Source organism: Fonsecaea nubica (assembly GCF_001646965.1).
Source record: "Fonsecaea nubica strain CBS 269.64 chromosome Unknown Scaff131, whole genome shotgun sequence".
Taxonomy (NCBI): domain Eukaryota; kingdom Fungi; phylum Ascomycota; class Eurotiomycetes; order Chaetothyriales; family Herpotrichiellaceae; genus Fonsecaea; species Fonsecaea nubica.
In genome coordinates, this window is record NW_019173804.1 from 32,408 (window position 1) to 48,751 (window position 16,344).

General features: G+C 52.6%; 8 protein-coding genes across 8 annotated transcripts; 6 read left to right on the forward strand and 2 right to left on the reverse strand.

Moving 5' to 3' along the window:
* Window positions 1-823: 823 nt before the first annotated feature.
* Window positions 824-1,763, forward strand: AYO20_11046 (hypothetical protein; the record flags this gene model as incomplete). Its single annotated transcript, XM_022649299.1, has 3 exons — window positions 824-861; window positions 924-1,116; window positions 1,239-1,763. 3 exons carry the CDS (start codon window positions 824-826, stop codon window positions 1,761-1,763), a joined length of 756 nt encoding a protein of 251 aa, XP_022494727.1.
* Window positions 1,764-2,885: 1,122 nt separating this feature from the next.
* Window positions 2,886-6,199, forward strand: AYO20_11047 (hypothetical protein; the record flags this gene model as incomplete). The annotated part of the gene is made up of 2 exons (XM_022649300.1): window positions 2,886-5,855; window positions 5,975-6,199. The coding sequence occupies 2 exons, from the start codon at window positions 2,886-2,888 to the stop codon at window positions 6,197-6,199; spliced, it is 3,195 nt and encodes a 1,064-aa protein (XP_022494728.1).
* A 1,125-nt stretch (window positions 6,200-7,324) lies between these two features.
* AYO20_11048 (hypothetical protein) lies at window positions 7,325-7,789 on the reverse strand (the record flags this gene model as incomplete). The annotated part of the gene is made up of 3 exons (XM_022649301.1): window positions 7,325-7,514; window positions 7,566-7,573; window positions 7,631-7,789. 3 exons carry the CDS (start codon window positions 7,787-7,789, stop codon window positions 7,325-7,327), a joined length of 357 nt encoding a protein of 118 aa, XP_022494729.1.
* Window positions 7,790-9,053: 1,264 nt separating this feature from the next.
* Window positions 9,054-9,968, forward strand: AYO20_11049 (hypothetical protein; the record flags this gene model as incomplete). The annotated part of the gene is made up of 1 exon (XM_022649302.1): window positions 9,054-9,968. One exon carries the CDS (start codon window positions 9,054-9,056, stop codon window positions 9,966-9,968), a length of 915 nt encoding a protein of 304 aa, XP_022494730.1.
* Window positions 9,969-11,183: 1,215 nt separating this feature from the next.
* AYO20_11050 (hypothetical protein) lies at window positions 11,184-12,408 on the reverse strand (the record flags this gene model as incomplete). The annotated part of the gene is made up of 6 exons (XM_022649303.1): window positions 11,184-11,284; window positions 11,369-11,505; window positions 11,580-11,604; window positions 11,687-11,735; window positions 11,786-12,030; window positions 12,099-12,408. The coding sequence occupies 6 exons, from the start codon at window positions 12,406-12,408 to the stop codon at window positions 11,184-11,186; spliced, it is 867 nt and encodes a 288-aa protein (XP_022494731.1).
* Window positions 12,409-13,322: 914 nt separating this feature from the next.
* On the forward strand, window positions 13,323-14,830 carry AYO20_11051 (hypothetical protein; the record flags this gene model as incomplete). Its single annotated transcript, XM_022649304.1, has 4 exons — window positions 13,323-13,388; window positions 13,436-13,662; window positions 13,725-13,997; window positions 14,554-14,830. The coding sequence occupies 4 exons, from the start codon at window positions 13,323-13,325 to the stop codon at window positions 14,828-14,830; spliced, it is 843 nt and encodes a 280-aa protein (XP_022494732.1).
* A 31-nt stretch (window positions 14,831-14,861) lies between these two features.
* AYO20_11052 (hypothetical protein) lies at window positions 14,862-15,371 on the forward strand (the record flags this gene model as incomplete). The annotated part of the gene is made up of 1 exon (XM_022649305.1): window positions 14,862-15,371. The coding sequence occupies one exon, from the start codon at window positions 14,862-14,864 to the stop codon at window positions 15,369-15,371; it is 510 nt and encodes a 169-aa protein (XP_022494733.1).
* Window positions 15,372-15,470: 99 nt separating this feature from the next.
* On the forward strand, window positions 15,471-15,950 carry AYO20_11053 (hypothetical protein; the record flags this gene model as incomplete). Its single annotated transcript, XM_022649306.1, has 1 exon — window positions 15,471-15,950. The coding sequence occupies one exon, from the start codon at window positions 15,471-15,473 to the stop codon at window positions 15,948-15,950; it is 480 nt and encodes a 159-aa protein (XP_022494734.1).
* Between the last annotated feature and the right edge of the window lie 394 nt (window positions 15,951-16,344).

The following is a 16,344-nucleotide window of genomic DNA, read 5'->3' on the forward strand; positions in this document are numbered from 1 at the left end:
GGCGCCGCGACTGCAGCGGGTTGGTGTAGAAGTGACGAATCATAAAATCAATGCGGCAGTAAAAATAATAGAGGACCTTTGTTAGGGTGTAATGAGTGACAGGTCTTTTATATCAAATGTCAAGGCAAGGTTGTGTCGTCGTCGACGATGAAGGCAGCTCTTTGCACAGTGTGTTCTCAACCGTTGTACTAGGTTGGTGTATGGATATATATGTAGGTATATGTCCAGGTCGGTGTTTGTGGCCGCTAACTTGGAGGTTTGTTATTTGTACTAGTCCATCCTTCGGAGCATTTCTGTCTGTCTGTCTGGCTGGCTGGCTGGCTGTCTGTCGTCCGTGACGAGCTGGATACGATTCCGACCGGCCACTCACTCACCCTGCCTTTCTCAGCGGCTGTCTTCCGATCATCAAGATCGAAGATGCTGGACGTTTTCCAAAAAGTCTCCGTCTCGAAAGTCTCCGTCACCCGTCAAGACCTGCCAACGCTTTCACAACCTGTCTGCTGCAAATCCGGGTTATGGGTGTATATGGACACTCGGAGACTTTTGCGCCATTGAGATGGAGAACCAAGGGGTAAATACCTACTCCGTCATTGGACGGGGTCAAGGTCCTCACTCACCTTTCCTCCATTAGCGGGAGTATTTCCGTTCTGGGGTAGGCAAGTTAACCATTTCCCATCTGTGTATATCTATATCTATATCTATAAGCTCCGCCTGGCCCATATCCGAGTTCACTGTGTCCAACAAAAAGAAAAGGAGTGGAATCAACTGTTTGGAGGAGCACGCATTTGCAATACTTCCTGGTAGTTCTCAGAGATAGAAAGAAATGGCCGATATCACGACTCGCAACCGCGAGCACTTTGAGTATGACCCCCACCCGTATCTCGGTGAACTTACCGGATGTCAATGCGACGTTTTTGACCAAGTCTCGAGCTTTCTAGTCAAGTCGCCTCGAGTCACCAGGATACCTGGGCGCCGTTCATACAGGCCGTCATTGAGGAGTTGAAGGAGAGGAGATTGTGGATCTCGGCCAAGTTGGGGTCCGACAGCAATTCAACAGATGGGAAAGATCCAGTGAAGTTGCTGGACTATGCCTGTGGCTCGGGGACGGTGTCAAAGGTATGTGTGTACAGATGTCTTCGACCCCGATCTGGCTGTCGGTGATCACGAGTCATGCAGAGGACTTGGAAAGCAAGCACTGACACGAAGTCGCACTCTGGTCTGGTGCCTGTTCGTAATAGGCCTTGATTCCCTACGTCACAGAAGCAGTAGGGGTTGACCTCTCTGCAAACATGGTGGCCGAGTACAATAAATGGGCTGAAGGATTGGATGGCCATGCCCATGCCAAAGCCCACGCCTTTCAGTGCGACTTACTCGCGGAACCGCAGCCCAGAGACCCGGTCCTCTGTGATTTCGACATCGCTGTCGTCTGTGCGGCGCTCCACCACGTTGCCGACCCCGAGGGACTGCTACGTCGCCTCTCCAAGACACTACGACCGGGGGGTGTCTGCGTGGTCCTCGACCGGGTTTTCTCAGACGAGAGACCCGAATTGCTGCTAGGTACAGACCTCCCCGAGCCGGCGAGAAACGTCCTACAGACCATCAACAAGCACGGCTTCACCGAAGAGGATATGCGCAGATACTTCCACGGTGCCGGCATGGGTAGGAACTTTGAGTTTGTGGTCATCGAGCGACCGTTCAAGGTGACGTTGTTTGGCCAGGAGATGGAGTTGAAGTCGTTTATAGCGCGGGGGGAGGTTGCTTGATCTCAGCAATCTCATCATGGGGCGAGATGTCTTCTTGATTCGGTGGTTGATCAGGGTGGTACTCCCGGATCGTGTTCCAATGGGACGCATCCCTACCTAAATATATAGGTACCATTTGTTGAAGTGGATAAATGGAGTATGTAGTTTTGAGGCTTCGGACCTGTAGGCATCACAGTCCAGCCTGAGGCTTCTTCATCACACTGCCCTTGATATGCTGAACTTGTTGTCCTGAAAGGAGAAGAGAAGCTGCAACCAAGAGGAGGACTTGGATTGCTAGTTCTTCCGGTGACTAACCGTAACTAGACTAGTTAAATCTCTAGCTGACTCACTAGTTGGGTGATGTAAACATGCCAAGGTATTTCTCTGGCACGGTGAATTGCTGCTCACGTGACCAAGATTCACAATCGAATTGTGCCACATGCCAAGACTTGAGGTCTTCGAATGTCGGACTCGGCGGCGGTGACGAAGCCAACTGCATTCATCGCTGACTTGGCTGCCGTTGGCGAACACAGTCCTGGCCGAGCCATTTCCTCGAGAGAACTCCTTGTCGCTCTACTTCTCTCTCCGTTGGTCACTTTAGCGAGACCCGCTGCGACGCGAGCCGAGCGAACGTTGGACGAACACGAGGACGTTGCTGCCTTCGCCGTCAAACCCTCCACGTTCGGTGGGCTAACCTCGTTCGAGCTTCGCCTCTCGCTGTGCTCTGGTGCTGTCGTTTGCCTCTGGCACTCTCTGTTCAGTCGAGGGGGTTGCACAGTGTGTTGAACAAGAAAGAACAGAAGAGGCAAACCTGCACGTCAGCTGACTGGTGAGTCGATGATAAGGACAAGGCTGTCCTCGATGAGTTGAGGCCTCGCCCTTTTTTTCAGTTCTTGTCGACCTCTCTGCTTGGAAGAATGTCCGGTGCCTAAGGGTGACCAAAAGTACATGCACGCGGGCCTTGTCGTCTTTCTACTTTCACTGCTTGTTTGCTTTCTGGCGCTCTTGACTCCGAGTACGCACGACCACCTCCTCCCGCTGCTCCATTCCGGCAGCGTCCATCTGGCTAATCTCACGTGGGCAACTCAGCAGCATATCTCGCCTCTGGATCAACCGCTCAGAAAGCATTTCTCTTTCGCTGACATGGTCTCCATCCGGGCAAAGCCCCGCTTTCGACAATGCCAAAGAATCGAGCCAGATTACTGCCCCTGCACCATCACCCAGTATGAGTCCGAACGCACTGGTATGCGAGTGATCGTGGTCGACCAGGAAGGCCCTAAATTGCATGGCTTCTTCGTGCTGGCCACTGAAATCCACGATGACTCGGGGGCACCTCATACGTTGGAGCATCTGTGCTTCATGGGCTCCAAGAACTACAAGTACAAGGGTTTCTTGGACAAACTCGCTACGAGAGCGTATGCAGGTACCAACGCATGGACGGCGACGGACCACACAGCATACACTCTAGAAACCGCGGGCTGGGCAGGCTTTGCTCAAATTCTCCCGGTCTACCTGGAACACGTCATTCTTCCCACATTGACAGATGCGGGCTGCACAACCGAGGTTCATCACATTGACGGAAGTGGCAACGATGCTGGAGTGGTGTACTCAGAGATGCAGGGCGTGCAAAATATGGCGTCGGAGTTGATCGAGCTCCAGTCCAAACGAATCCTCTATCCCGAAGGGGTGGGCTATCGTTACGAGACAGGAGGGATGCTGGAACAACTTCGCGTCCTCACCGCCGACCGCATTCGAGAATTTCACCGGGAAATGTATCAGCCCAAGAATCTCTGTGTGGCGATCTTTGGTGAGGCAAACCACGACGAGTTACTAGCCATCCTGGACGAATTCGAAACGTCAATCCTACCGGATATCCCCAGTCCAGACGCTCCTTTCAAACGGCCGTGGATCGAATCCAAACTTGCACCCGCATTGGAACAGACGACTCTATTAAGAGTCGAGTTTCCCGAGGAGGACGAGTCATTCGGCGAAGTCGATATTCGCTTTTTGGGTCCCAACTGTGCAGACGCTCTGGAGCTAGGGGCACTAAATGTTGCCCTCAACTATCTCGCCGGTTCTTCAGCGGCAGTGCTTGACCACGTCCTCGTGGAAAAGGAGCAGTTGGCCAGCGGTGTCTTCTACCAACTCGATAGCCGCCCGCGAACGGAGATTCAGTTTTCCATGTCCAGTGTCGAAACCAAGCGGCTGGAAGAGGTCGAGAAACGTTTCTTTGAGGTGTTGAAAGAGGCCATGGAACAGCCCCTGAATATGGATTTCATGAAGGACTGCATCGACCGTGTAGTAAGAACGACCAAGTACAATGCTGAAGGCTCCGCCACGGCTTTTGCAGATTTTATCATTTCCGACTACCTGTACGGAAAGAGAGATGGGTCGACCTTGGAGGTTGCGAAATCATTGAAACATTATATCAAGACGCTTACAAGCTGGACGGAAGACCAGTGGAAAGCCTATATCAGAAAGTACATTTCAGATGCGCCTCATGTGTCGATCCTGGGTGTTCCTTCAGCGCGATTGTCAGAAAAGCTGAAGACGGATGAAGCGAACCGAATCGAAGAGCAGAAAGCCAGACTAGGACCCGAGGGCCTGAAGAAAATGCAGGAAAAACTGGATGCAGCAAAGGCCGAGAATGACCGTGAGATCCCGAGAGCGTTACTGGGAAAGTTCAAAGTGCCCTTGACAGAATCGATCCATTTTGTGACAATCCCAGGCGCTCGAGCAGGTCGCGCGTTGGATCTCGGAAAGCGAGACAACAAATACCAGAAAATCATCGATGGGGATGCAAAAGATGTACCACTCTTTCTTAATTTTGAACACATCCCGACAAACTTCACTCGAGTGCACCTGGTCGTCTCGACCGAGACTCTCCCCGACGACCTTCGACCCCTCCTGGCGATCTATATGGAAGCTTTCTTCAGCCTACCGATCAAGCGAGGTGACGAGACCATTGACTTCCGTCAGGTAGTTACCGAACTCGAGCGGGATACCGTAGGCTATTCTATCGATGCAGCGAACAATCTGGGCAACGTAGAGGGCATACGGATAAGTTTCCAGGTGGAGAACGAACGGTACGCTGTGGCCGTCAAGTGGTTGACCGAACTACTCTACAACTCCATCTTCGATGTGGAACGGCTCAAGGCTGTCAATACCCGTCTTCTGGCAGATGTGCCGGATGCGAAGCGCAGTGGCGATGATATGATGATGACGGTTCACTTCATGACGCACCTGGCACCCAAGTCGATAACGCGTGCGAGGACTATATTGGTCAAGGCGCTTTACCTCAAGCGCATCAGGCACTTGCTCAAGGTTGATCCAGAGCGAGTGGTGAGCCAACTGGAACGACTGCGCAATTTACTGTGTCGTTTCGAGAACTATCGGATCCTGGTCATCACTGACCTCGAGAAGGCTCAGAAGCCTGTGAGCACCTGGCAACCCTTCTTGGAGAGATTGGACCCAACCGACGAGCTGACCCCTATTGGCCGCCGCATCGACCGACTCAGCGAGGCCGGCAAGAACCCCGGAAAACTGGCGTACGTCGTCCCCATGCCCACGATCGACTCATCTTTTGCGTTTGCCGTGGCTCGTGGACCGACTTCGTACGACGACCCGCAACTGCCAGCCATCATGGTCGCTTTGGCGTATATGAACGCTGTGGAAGGACCACTTTGGGTCGCTGTACGAGGCACTGGGTTAGCCTATGGGACCAACATGGGCTTTGACATTGAATCTGGCTTCATCCACCTTGACGTCTACCGTTCGCCCGATGCGTACAAGGCATTCGAAGCGTCCCGGAAGATCATCTCGGACTACATGACCGGAGCAGTCGACTTCGACCCGCTCATGCTGGAGGGAGCCATCAGTTCCATCGTGGTCATGTTTGCAAACGAGCAAGCCACCCTGGCAAGTGCTGCAGCGATGAGTTTTATCCGAAGCGTGATGCAGCGTCTGCCGGATGATCATATGCAAAGAATGTTGAAACGCGTGAGAGACGTCAGCGTGTCAGATATCAAGGACGCGCTACAGCGAGTGGTGTTTAATGTCTTTGTGCCTGAGAAGGCGGATGTCGTGGTGACTTGTGCACCCGGACTGAAGGAGGTGAGTGTTTTTGTGTGCCTGGACCGAATTCGTTCCTGTCATCCCCGTTGTGAGAGATATGTGGGCTGTCTATGTTTTTCTCGGACTTTTATGAGCTGACTATTTCTACGTGGTGACAGGGGATCCAGAGCGGCTTGAAAGACGCGGGCTTTTCACCCGAAATCCACGACCTGAATTACTTCCAGGACGATTACGGGTTGAAAGCCGTCGATGGCGAGGATGACGATGACGACGACGAAGACGAAGACAACGATGAGGATGAGGATGAGAACGAGGATAACGATTCTGACGACATTGGTGGCAGCGAGGGCTATGAGATCATAGAAGGCAACGAGGAAGACTGACTTTTCCAGAGAGGACGATAAAGAAGATGGTCGGCGTTGCTGCATGATGCTACTGTGCAGGGCTCAGGACGAGACTTGACATACGTTACACTTACAGAAGGGGACGACAACATCGACAACATCACTCTAGATCCAGATGTGCAGACATGCCATATGGCACGTGGCACATGGCATATACCTTGACTTTGGGTTGATAGAATCAATAGGGAAAGGGTATCTATCGTCGCCCTGCCCTGCTCAGAGCGATGAGGCGAGGCAGAACTGCGCGTCGGCTTGCGACATACCGAGTACTGTGCCTCGTACTTGCGGATGAATGGGATCCTGCCTTTCTCGTCCTCTAGCCGTGACGTGACGAGATCCTCTTGACGCAAACCCAGAGAAGAGACGACCAAGCAGTTGGCAGCAAGCAGTTGGCAGTAAGCAGTGGGCAGTTAGTCAGGCCGGTTGATTGATCATCTTCTTCTATAGATTATCTCACTGTCACACACAACCAACCAGCTCAGCTCAGCTCAGCTCGTCGTTTGAATGAATGCTGGTACTACAGGTGCCTCGTATTTGCAGCATTGCTTGCCACTATTGATCACACACAACGTAAAGATATTTTCTCAGCCTTGCAGCCTCGCGTCCGTCAAACTTACACAAGGCTGTTCCTACGTTGTCCCTTTCACAAACAACAAGGCAATCATCCACTCCTTGAAACACCGCGTATCCATGACGGCCGCTTGGCTAGGAGTGGAGACGGGGTCAAGCAAGATAGCCCCTCGTGCCTTCGGAGTGAACCACAAGGACGTCAACTATCAATATCATTGAGCAACGCGCCTTTTTTTGTGTTCCCATCAATCCCCCTAATCGAACGCCACGCCAGACCAGCTCGCAGGCAGCTACAACAACGAATCGACCATGTTCCCGTCCTCGTCAAGACGATTGATTGCCCACCCAGTCCTTTGTCACTGTCAGTGAAATGCGCCTGTAACCGCACATACCACTAACAAAGCCAAACTCATGGTCGTTCCTACACTCAGGTAGGTTTGCATCGAATCGTATCCGACGTCGGCCTGACATGGGAGAGCGTGTGACATCCGGGGACTCAAAAACCCTTGCAGACATTTCCGGCACGTGCATCCTCTAACTATTCGCAGTAGGGCATCCGGACCCTGGAGCTCCACGACAGGCTCGACAGACCCCAGTCCTTTCAGCAAGATCGATAGGCTCCAGCCACTTGAACTCAAAGTCTGGATCATACTCGAAGCGATCTTCATCCTCGCTGTCGTAGTTGCTGTCATCTTCATCATCCTCATCTTCAACATCTAGGTAACTTTGAACGTCGTCATCACTTTCATCTTCCGCATTACCTTGGTCTGCTCACCGTCCTGGCTAATCACGACACCATCTCTTTGACTCGCTCCTCCATTGACACATGCTAACGGCTACCTTTTCGAGGGATTCATCTTCGTCGGGATATGGGCTAGGAGGTCGGGCCGCGAGGGAGGTCTCAAAGCGATGTACCACCGTAGTTGGTCCTCCATTCGACTTCTCCAAGAAGATCTTTCTGTACAGCTCACGTTCAGGCAGTGCTGAATTCTGGGTCATTGCGTGCAGCCTTGGACGTGGATCTAAGCTTGACTTGTATGGAATATTCACCGGCCTTTAGCGAGTCAGAAGGACCGGCGATCCTGCCATTGACATTAGAATTGATGATGATATTAGGTGGAGACCTTGACCTGATCGAGTTGAGGTTCCATAGTCTCAGTGCGAGCACATTTGGCCGTCGGCTGACCACTCAGCCACTCAATCCACCGTCACTAGCCCGACGCTTGCGAAGACTCATTCCTGAGGTGTTATCACGGGCTTCAGTCCTCTATCGTAGAAGGAAACAAGACTGAGGATCTGAAGACGGAGGAAAAGGAATGATGATGAGACCTTGAGACCTCGAGTAGGAAATGACTGGGCATGGCAAGGGGGCAAAATGGCTGCCTGGATAGAAAGGGTGAAATCTGAAATCCCAGTTTGCGGCACAGTTGAGGCAACTGCGAGGAAGGAAGGCGCGAAGGGATGCGTTGGATGACTTGTCTTGACTATCTACACGGGCAGGTCTAACAGACTTAGCAATTACATAGTACATATGTCCAGGGTGCTACTTACCTAGAACCTTGAGAGCGTGTCGCCGTCAAAGAGCAGTGGAAGATGCTGCCCCTTTTACATAATGCAGTGCAGGTGTCGTCTTTCATTCAGGAGGGATGACTGCTCCCAACTCCTCCACGGTTTGAAACACCCGAGTCTCGCAGACCTGTGTATCGGCACGTCGATAGGCTATGTATATATGTATGTACTTAAGTACGTATGTACTCCACATATCTACTCGTGGGGTCCCACACGAGGATCGAGTACATACTCGTTCTCTTTACTCCAACATTCTTCGGATCCAAAAGCCTCGGACAGATTTTTTGGAGTTTTCTGTCGGCGATTCTCCTCTCCTCGCGGCTGTCAGGATATTCAACCACTGATTGACTTATTTGCCGGACGATGATGAGCAGCCACTCACTCAGGCAGTCCGAGTACAAAGTACGAATACAAGTACAAATAGATCAGGTCAGTCTGGTTGTACGGGATCGGGTTTCTCTCCTCTCCTCTCCTCTCCTCTCCCTCTTTACCCTCTACACTCTACTCTACACTCCTTCCCCTCAGGATTAATACTCTGTTAATGTGTGTGAGCGTCTGTGGGTACGTCGACCTCATGCCATGAGTTGAGTTGTGTCGGTTAGTTAGTGTCTGCTGCCCTACATCCTCTACCCGACACATCGTCCCCCTCTCTCTGATATCTGACATCCTGTCCGACACGGGAAATACCACGAATATGGCAACATCCACGTCCACACACAACAGACCCAGACCGGCGTTCCAAGATGAGCCCATCCCCATATACCCAGACCTTCCCGGCAAAGTTGCCATCGTGACGGGGATCGGGCAGTTCGGCGACCCCTCGGTCGAGGACAACTGGGGCAACGGGGCCGCGGCGGCGTTCGCGCTCGCCCGCTCCGGCGTCAAGGTGTTTGGGTGCGACGTGGACCTCGCAGCCGCGGAGCGCACGAAGCGGCGGATCGAGAAGCACGTACCGGGCGCGGTCGTGGACGTGGCTGTCGCGGACGCGACGGACTCGGCGTCGATCGAGACGTTCGTGCGCGCCGTGACACAGCGCCACAACGGCCGCGTCGACATCCTCGTCAATAACGTCGGGGGCGCGCATCGTGGCGGCCCCGTCGAAATGCCCGAGGAGCTGTGGGACCAGGAACTCACGCTGAACCTCAAATCCGTCTACCTCATGTGCCACTTTGTGCTGCCTGTGCTGACCGCCCAACCTGCTGGCGGTGCGGTCATCAACATCGGCAGCATCGCCGGCCTGCGATACATCGGCAAGCCGCAGGCCGCGTACGCGGCGGCGAAGGCCGGCGTCCACATGTTCACCAAGCACACGGCCGTGTACTACGCCGACAAGGGCGTGCGGATCAACGTCGTCGTTCCCGGGTTGATCTCCACGCCCCTCGTGTCCCGCATCGCAGAGTACTACGGCGGCGATTACGACGAGTTTGTGCGGACGAGGAACGCGCAGGTCCCCACGGGCGAGATGGGCACCAGCGCCGACGTCGCCAACGCGGTCCTCTTCCTCGCCAGTTCCGTCGCGTCCCGCCATATGACGGGCCAGGAACTGATTATTGATGGCGGCATGACCTCCAGCACAGGCAGTGTCAACAGTGGTATGGCGGAGAAGTAGATGGGTTGGAAAGAGATAAAATTCCTAGGGAGTACTTGCGTGTCGGTAGGTGGGTAAGTAGGTAGGTAGTTAATGGCACAATGAGCACTGTCTTTTTCGGTGCGCCATCGATGTATATATCTGGTATCAGGACTTGGAGATCAACTCCTTCCCACCCACTCTTCCCCTTGTCCCAATGGTTCTCCCGATCCTTTATAGCGTCACTACGCACTCCAGAGCCGGGACACATGTCCAGCCATCGTCGATCAATTCATCCAGCGCATCAGCAAAGCAAAACAACCTGCCATTGCTGTCGAGTGTTTCCTGTGAACCTGGCCAGGGCACAAATCCACAAATCTCACCGCGGCCCAAACCCTCTGCATCACCTTTGGCTTGAATCCGCACTATGGCGCTCCCGGCATACACCAGCACGAATTTTCGTAGATGCGCATATTTCCGGCTTATTGGTCGCCCAGATGCTTTGGCGTCGTTGTATGTATCTGCCCTTTTGAGGAACATCTCCCGCCTTCCCTTTGAGAATCGACGCAGACCCTTCTGTAGGGACAATACGTTTTCCGACACATGGTAGTGCCTGTCGTCCAGTAACAAAACTGTCGATAAGAACCGTATCTCCCTGAGTAATATCATCCATGCGCAGCAGTGTCTTCGCCGAACTGACGATGTCGAGAAATCGGTTAGAAAAGGTAATGCCGTCATCCAATTTCGCAAGGCCAATATCCGCCTCACCAACTCTCTCTGCCACATGGCCGACCTTGGTATGGCCCTGCTTGACTGCAAAGCGGTCTGGAAGTCCGGGCTTGTCAGGCGTCGCGGCATATTCATCGGCCCAACAGTGAAAAGCTACTGTCAATCGAACCTCTCCATAGGAGTCATCTGAGATATGCGCTCGTGGAGCGCCGTAATTAAAGACATGGTTATGACAGGTGGCCACCAGTGATGGGAAGGAAGAAGGGACGGGATGTGGATGAAGAAGGGGAGGAGTGAAAGACTGGAGTTTGGCACACAGACAACCTCGACCCTTGATGGCAGATCTCGGGTGTTGGACCCATGGAGGACCCCGACCATAAACAATGGAGGCGTGAGACTTTGACTTTTTCAGATCTCATGGCCGAGTCAATCAAGCAGAAGAACCATATGGATAGCAAAAATATTGCAAGCAAAATTCATATGGTTTAGGCATTACCTGATTTGGTAGCATAACGGTTGGGTCGACTATTACAACTTGGCCCCGATTGTTCCCAGAAACGCATCGTGAAGGCTCGGGACACCCAGTCCTACAGCAGCTGTCGCACCGGCATCGACAGGCAGGATAGCACCTACAAAGGGTCGGTCAGTATCGTTGTCAGAGTAAGTCACACCACTCGTCTGTCTCCTTCGCCAAGTGGAATGGAAACACCCACCTGTGATCCATCGAGCACAGTCCGACGCGAGAAAACGCACCGCGGAACCAACGTCCCAGCCGCTGCCTTCTGTGCGGAGGATGCTACGCGATGCACGAGCTTTTCGTTCTGCGTCAGACATGCCGCCCTCGACGCCACTGTTTAATCCATGTTAGATATTTTGTGTTGGAAGATGATTTTCGTGCAGGAGGAGGGTGGATGGCGCACTTACTACATCATGGGTGTGTAGACCATTCCTGAAAACAAAATGTTCCGCAAAGATCAGTAAATTCGACCCAAGTCAAGCTGAGGTGGTATTCTCAAAGAGGTCAAACTCACCTGGACAGACACAGTTCACTCTGACCCGGTCTCTACCATGGTGTGTTGCCTAGCATATGGTTATTTGGCTGCAGCCCGACTGGAGAAGGTATTGGTTACCATGGCACGGGTCAAGTTGACGACGGATCCCTTGGACGTTGGATAGAATATGGCTGGATGGCCACCACGCAGACCCGCAACGCTGGCGAGGTTGACAATGGCCCCTGCACACTGACCCTCGTTCTTCTTCATCGCAGGTATCGCATACTTGGCCATCAGGATCATACTCCCGACGTTGACTTCCATGGCTTTATAAAATGCTTGCATGTCGACTTCGGTCGTGGTGCCCTTGGGGCCTGTAATGCCTGGATAAAGCAGTCAGAACCAAAGGGAGGAAGTTATCGTCATCCATAGAACTGCCAAAGGGACCTACCGACGTTGTTCACCAGAATGTCCAGACGCCCGTACTTCTCAACTGCGAGGGCTACAGCCTTCTGACAGTCCTCCTCCTTGGTTACGTCTGCTGCTATGGCAATTCCTGCCCCGTGGCCTACCGATTCAATCATTTCGACGGTCCGCTGTGCCAGACTGTGCTTTAGGTCCACACACACCACCGAGCAACCATCTTGCGCTAGCAAAAGGGCGGCGGCGCGTCCGTTGCCGATTCCATCACCAAGAGATCCGGCGCCGGTGACGATGGCGACTTTGCCATGAAGGAACCGTTCAGGTGGTGGGTGCGACATGGTTGTTAGGGTATCGCTATTGCCTTTCTTACTGTTCACCAGGCGATCTCATAAAACCACAGCTTTGTATTTTATTGGTGTCGAGTTGCGGTGCCCAGGTGGGATGAATACTATGAGAGAACAACAATATCGACAGGGCATGGGAGCATATCAACTCCTAGGGATTTCTAAAACGCGGTGTCCTTTCAATGCTTCGTCCCCTCTGACGAATTGACCTGCATTTCGTAATGGAGACAGCAGATTCTCCCACATGAAGCACGGCCCGAGTAGAAGGAGGGACAATTGACTTGCGTGTTCGTCGAGGTCCCATAGCCGGGACTCGGTAATATCGTTGGAGACAAGCGGACAATTGCCTGCGGGGGTTGTGGCGCAGTCTTTTTCAGCAAGATGCAGAAGTACTGGTGGCTGGGGATATAAGGACGAGTACCTGCATGCCGCCTACTACTGTACATTCCAAGTGCCATACCATCGATGCTGTGATTTGGAATGTCGAATTGCAATGACAGCAACTGCTACAATTGCTGACTGTGGTGACACTGATTGAATTGATTATCGACTCAATCTGGTGGGGCGCAGTTTGAAGTCGTCACGTGAAAGCTATCGGCTAACCTTCCTACCGAAACCGAGGCAGAACAAACTCAGCATTCAATACGGAATTTGGATAAATGCTTTTCTCTCCCTCGGAATGGCGTCCATATTCCAGTTCTGGCTGATTCAATGCAGACTCGAAACCCTCGACACTCCTAGTATTACCTCAAACATGCTTAGAGTATATAGGGATGGTCTCTCTCCGACGCGACGAACTCCTTGGCCCTCAGCAACCGGCATCACTGCTCCTAAACTGACACATGAAAACCAGTATCAACGCTGCTGATTTGGCCTTTGCTCACAGGCTTATATTCTTCTAGTCAAGTATGAGCGAAGAGGAGCCGAATGTCAAGATGAGGATAGTAGTCGTGATCATATTTGTCCCTATATCGGTATGTTTCCGCCTTGTTTGCTATGAAACCATTAACGAGCGTGCAAGCTGTTGCTGTATGCTGTTGCCAACGTTGTCTACAATGTGTATCTACACCCCCTGAGACAATACCCCGGCCCCAAAGCCTGGGCCGCGAGCAGACTTCCCTGGTTCTACAATACGACCAGCGGTCAGATCCACACGCGACTCACGGCACTCCACAAGCAATACGGCCCTGTTGTGAGGATTGCTCCCAACGAGCTCTCCTATACCGAGCCGGCGGCATGGAGGCAGATGTATTGTCCCCTCGACTGAATTGCGTGCCGAGACCAGCAAAATAGCTAACATGTCTCGACAGTTACGGCCACAGGTCGGTGGAAATGCCCAAGGACCTCGATGGTGCCGGGATCATGCCATCCTCCAACGGGGCTTATTCTATCGTCAACGCGCCCCATGACCACCACCTACGCCTTCGACGGGCGATCGCTCCCGCGTTTTCGGAAAAGGCCCTCCGCGAGCAAGAGAGCATGTTGCAGACTTACGTCGATCTTCTCGTGTCGCGGCTGAAGGAAACTTGTAAGCGTGGACCTCAGGATCTCGTGTCGTGGTACAATTTCGCCACATTCGATAGGTGGGAGACATGGCTTTTGGCGAGCCCTTCGCTAGGCTTCTTCGGCATTAGCCTCAAAACACACCCCTTCTTCGATTGAAACCAACACCCTCATTCTTCTTTTCAGACACACAAGTTATGATCTTATCTCAATATTCTGGCCATTGCGGCTACTTTTCCTTCACCTTGATAGCCTAGATCTCACACCACCCAGATATTCAAAATATGAATCTAATGATTGTTGAGAGATCTCTGCCTGCACCAGAGACCCGGGCACTGTCCTGTATGGGGAACAACAGCAGCCACTTCACTCACCAGACAAGTCATCGTTCGCCCATTCTATCCCTCTCTATTTGGGTTCTCCCCTACTTTCTTGGGCTATACGACAAATTGACGTAGATTTTCCGATGCAATCAACTTCCTAGACATGATTCCGAGATCCGTTCACCCATTCCGTCCAGTTGACTAGGGAATATTTTATGGAGCATCCGCCTGATTGGTTCAATTACTGCAGTTATTAACAGCGACAAAACATTGTAATACCTCGACATGGCTTTCGCCTAACCAATTTGTGAAGACTCTGTCACATGGGCCTCGAGAACATCATGTCCATCCACTCTGCCTCTGAAGTCGTCGCAAATGCTGACACGCTCGAAGATATCGAGTTATCCGGGCGCATTACAGTTCCGACCGAACCAAGCAATGTCCAGCACGAGATGAAGACAAATGGTGCTGCACACGTCAACGACATCGACTCCGACGGGTTCAGGTCTCGGGAAGAACTGGATGTGCTGGTCATAGGTACCGGCTTCAGTGGCTGCTATGCCTTGCACAAGCTCCGAAAACTGGGATAGAAGGTGAAAATATGCGAAACCGGCTCTGGCTATGGCGGTTGCTGGTACTGGAACCGCTATCCCGGTGTGGCGGTTGACTCTGAGATCCCGTTGTATCAATTCTCACAGTACGGAACATACCAGGATTCGGTACTGGAAGGAACGGTTTCCCGGGGGCGCAGAGATCCGAGACTACTTCAATCACCTAGCAGATGTCTGGGACCTCCGAAAGGACACTGTGTTCGACACCCTGGTGACCAAGGTGTGGCACGATGGAGGGAGATGGACCTCGACCGCGAACTCTAACATTCTTTTTACCTCCAAGTTTGTCGTTGCTGCATCCGGCTCCTCGCACAAGAGATACTTGCCCTCCTGGCCAGGAATCCAGCAATACGGCGGTAAAATCTACCATTCAGCCAGTTACCCGCACGAAGGTCTGGATGTGACGAACAAGGCCATCGCCGTAGGAAACGGTGCCAGTGGGGTTCAAATTCTTCAGACACTGGCCAAGGAGGACTGCCAACTTACGGCCTTCCTTGTCAACCGGCCATCAACCTGCTGATGGGACAGAACCGCCCGTCAGTTGCGGATCAGAAGGCTGGACGGGGGTTTGTCCAGGCTCTCCTCGACCACTGCAGACTGACGGGCTCAGGGTTCCCCTATGCCTCGCTCCCTGGCTCCTACTACGATGCGACAGAACAAGAACGGACAAAGGCGTGGGACGAGCTTCTCGATCGGGGAGGGTTTCAAGTATTTGATGTGTAACTATCGCGAATGGGTACTGGACACCAAGGTCAACAAAGTTGTGTATGGCTACTGGCGGAGAAAGACAGAGGGCCGAGTCAAAGATGTTGCAAAACGCAACATTGTATGCCCAGTCGTGCAGCCCTATTACATGGGCACCAAGCGTAGCAGCCTCGAGCGCGACTATTACGAATCGATCGATCGGCCAAATGTTGAGCTAGTCAACCTCAAGGAGACGCCCATCAAGGAGTTTACCACCACGAGTGTCACCACTGTGGACGGCAAAACTCGCAATTTCGATGTCGTCCTTCTTGCCCCAGGCTACGATAACGTTACGGGGAGCTTGATAGATCTCAACATCAGCGACAAGCACGGAGTGACGCTCAAGGAGAAATAGAAGGATGGCGTATACACTAATCTGGGGATCTGTGTGCCCGACATGCCCAACTTCTTTATAATGTACAGCGTGAATGTGGTTCTTTCTAATAGCCTCTTCCCTCTCCTTTCCTTCTCCGCCCCGATAAGGATGCCGGGCTAATTCACTCTTTCTCGATGGACTCGCCACCCACCAGCCACAATCACCTTCTCAACTTTCGAACGGCCCCCCCTTGCATCGAGATTCAAGGGATTGGATCTGTGAGGCGATTAAGAAGATGAACGACCAAGGCATTGCCACCATTGAGGGGAACGCAGAGGCCGCCCGCACGTGGAGAGAAGGGATTCAGGAAATGCACAAGCAGACACTCTTCCCGGTAAGGACATCAAACCTCCCAAATGTCCTCTTTCGAGGC